The sequence below is a fragment of the Bison bison genome, unplaced genomic scaffold (assembly GCF_000754665.1).
Source record: "Bison bison bison isolate TAMUID 2011002044 unplaced genomic scaffold, Bison_UMD1.0 scf7180017864516, whole genome shotgun sequence".
NCBI lineage: Eukaryota > Metazoa > Chordata > Mammalia > Artiodactyla > Bovidae > Bison > Bison bison.
Window position 1 is genome coordinate 3,520,992 of NW_011495069.1, and position 971 is coordinate 3,521,962.

Consider the following 971-nt stretch of genomic DNA (forward strand, 5'->3'; position numbering starts at 1 on the left):
GGATCTGGAGGCCCCTGAGCCGCTTCCTGAGCAGAGAGCCCTGCCACCCGGCTGACTGGCCCCTCTGCACCGCACCACTCCTGGGGAGGACCGGCCCAGTAGCCATGTTTGGGGAGGGCTGGGTGGGGCTCAGGAAGGATCTCTGGGTCCCCGCCATCCCAGCCCGGGCCCTGGGCTCCCTCCCGCCACCGCCACCGCGGGTCCCACCGCACCCACCCCCGCCCCCCAGGTCCCACTGCCCTGGGCTCAGGTGCTTACCGGGCGAGCACTTGCTGTTGGTCCACGGTGGGCAGGAGGTCACTGGCGAGCGCGGCCGCGCCCTCCCTCCTCGCGCCGGCCCCGGCCTGCAGAGAGCGGGGCTGAGCCTCCAAGGCCTCCGGCGCTTCAGACTGGGCTTCCTGGGCTTCCGCGACGGGCTCTGCCGCCAACACCAGCTCCTCCGTCGCCCCCGGGCCCAGGTCAACCTCCTAAGTGCAACCAGAAGCCAAGGTGGAGGCGGGGGCCAACTCCTGGGCACGAGCTCACCGCAGCCTCAACCCTGGCTAGGGCGGCCGGCCCCTGGTGGCCCACGACATCACTACGGGCTCGGGGACACCCTGTCATTAAAAACATGCACCCAGTCAACTTCCTGCCACCTTTCTGACCAACACCCCCCAAAACATCCCCCAGCTCACTCTCCCTCCTGCCCCTTACCATCTAGACTCCACACAGCAGCTAGGGCAATTTTTGTTTGTTTTTTGGCCTTGCTGTGCGGTTGGCAGAATCTTACTTACAATCAGGGACTGAATCCGTGGAACCAAGCCCCCTGTGGTGGAAGCACAGAGTCCTAACCACTGGACCACCAGGGAGTTCCCGGAATTTTCTTAAACTATTAATTGATCCTTCGCAGACCCCCCCATCACATCTGCAGTCAAACTCAGTTTCTTCCGCGGCCTGCTGCACCCCCGGTGCCCACCCCCTCCTCCCACTGC

The 971-nt window shown here is 65.1% G+C and overlaps 1 protein-coding gene across 2 annotated transcripts in view; it reads right to left on the reverse strand.

The window, feature by feature from the left end:
* The window catches only part of KIF17 (kinesin family member 17), a 51,015-nt gene that overhangs the window by 21,080 nt on the left and 28,964 nt on the right, over positions 1 to 971 (reverse strand). For both annotated transcript variants that reach the window (XM_010829969.1, XM_010829968.1), the window contains exon 10: positions 259 to 467. In XM_010829969.1, coding sequence (XP_010828271.1) covers positions 259 to 467 — 209 coding nt within the window. The remainder of the gene's footprint in view (positions 1 to 258; positions 468 to 971) is intronic.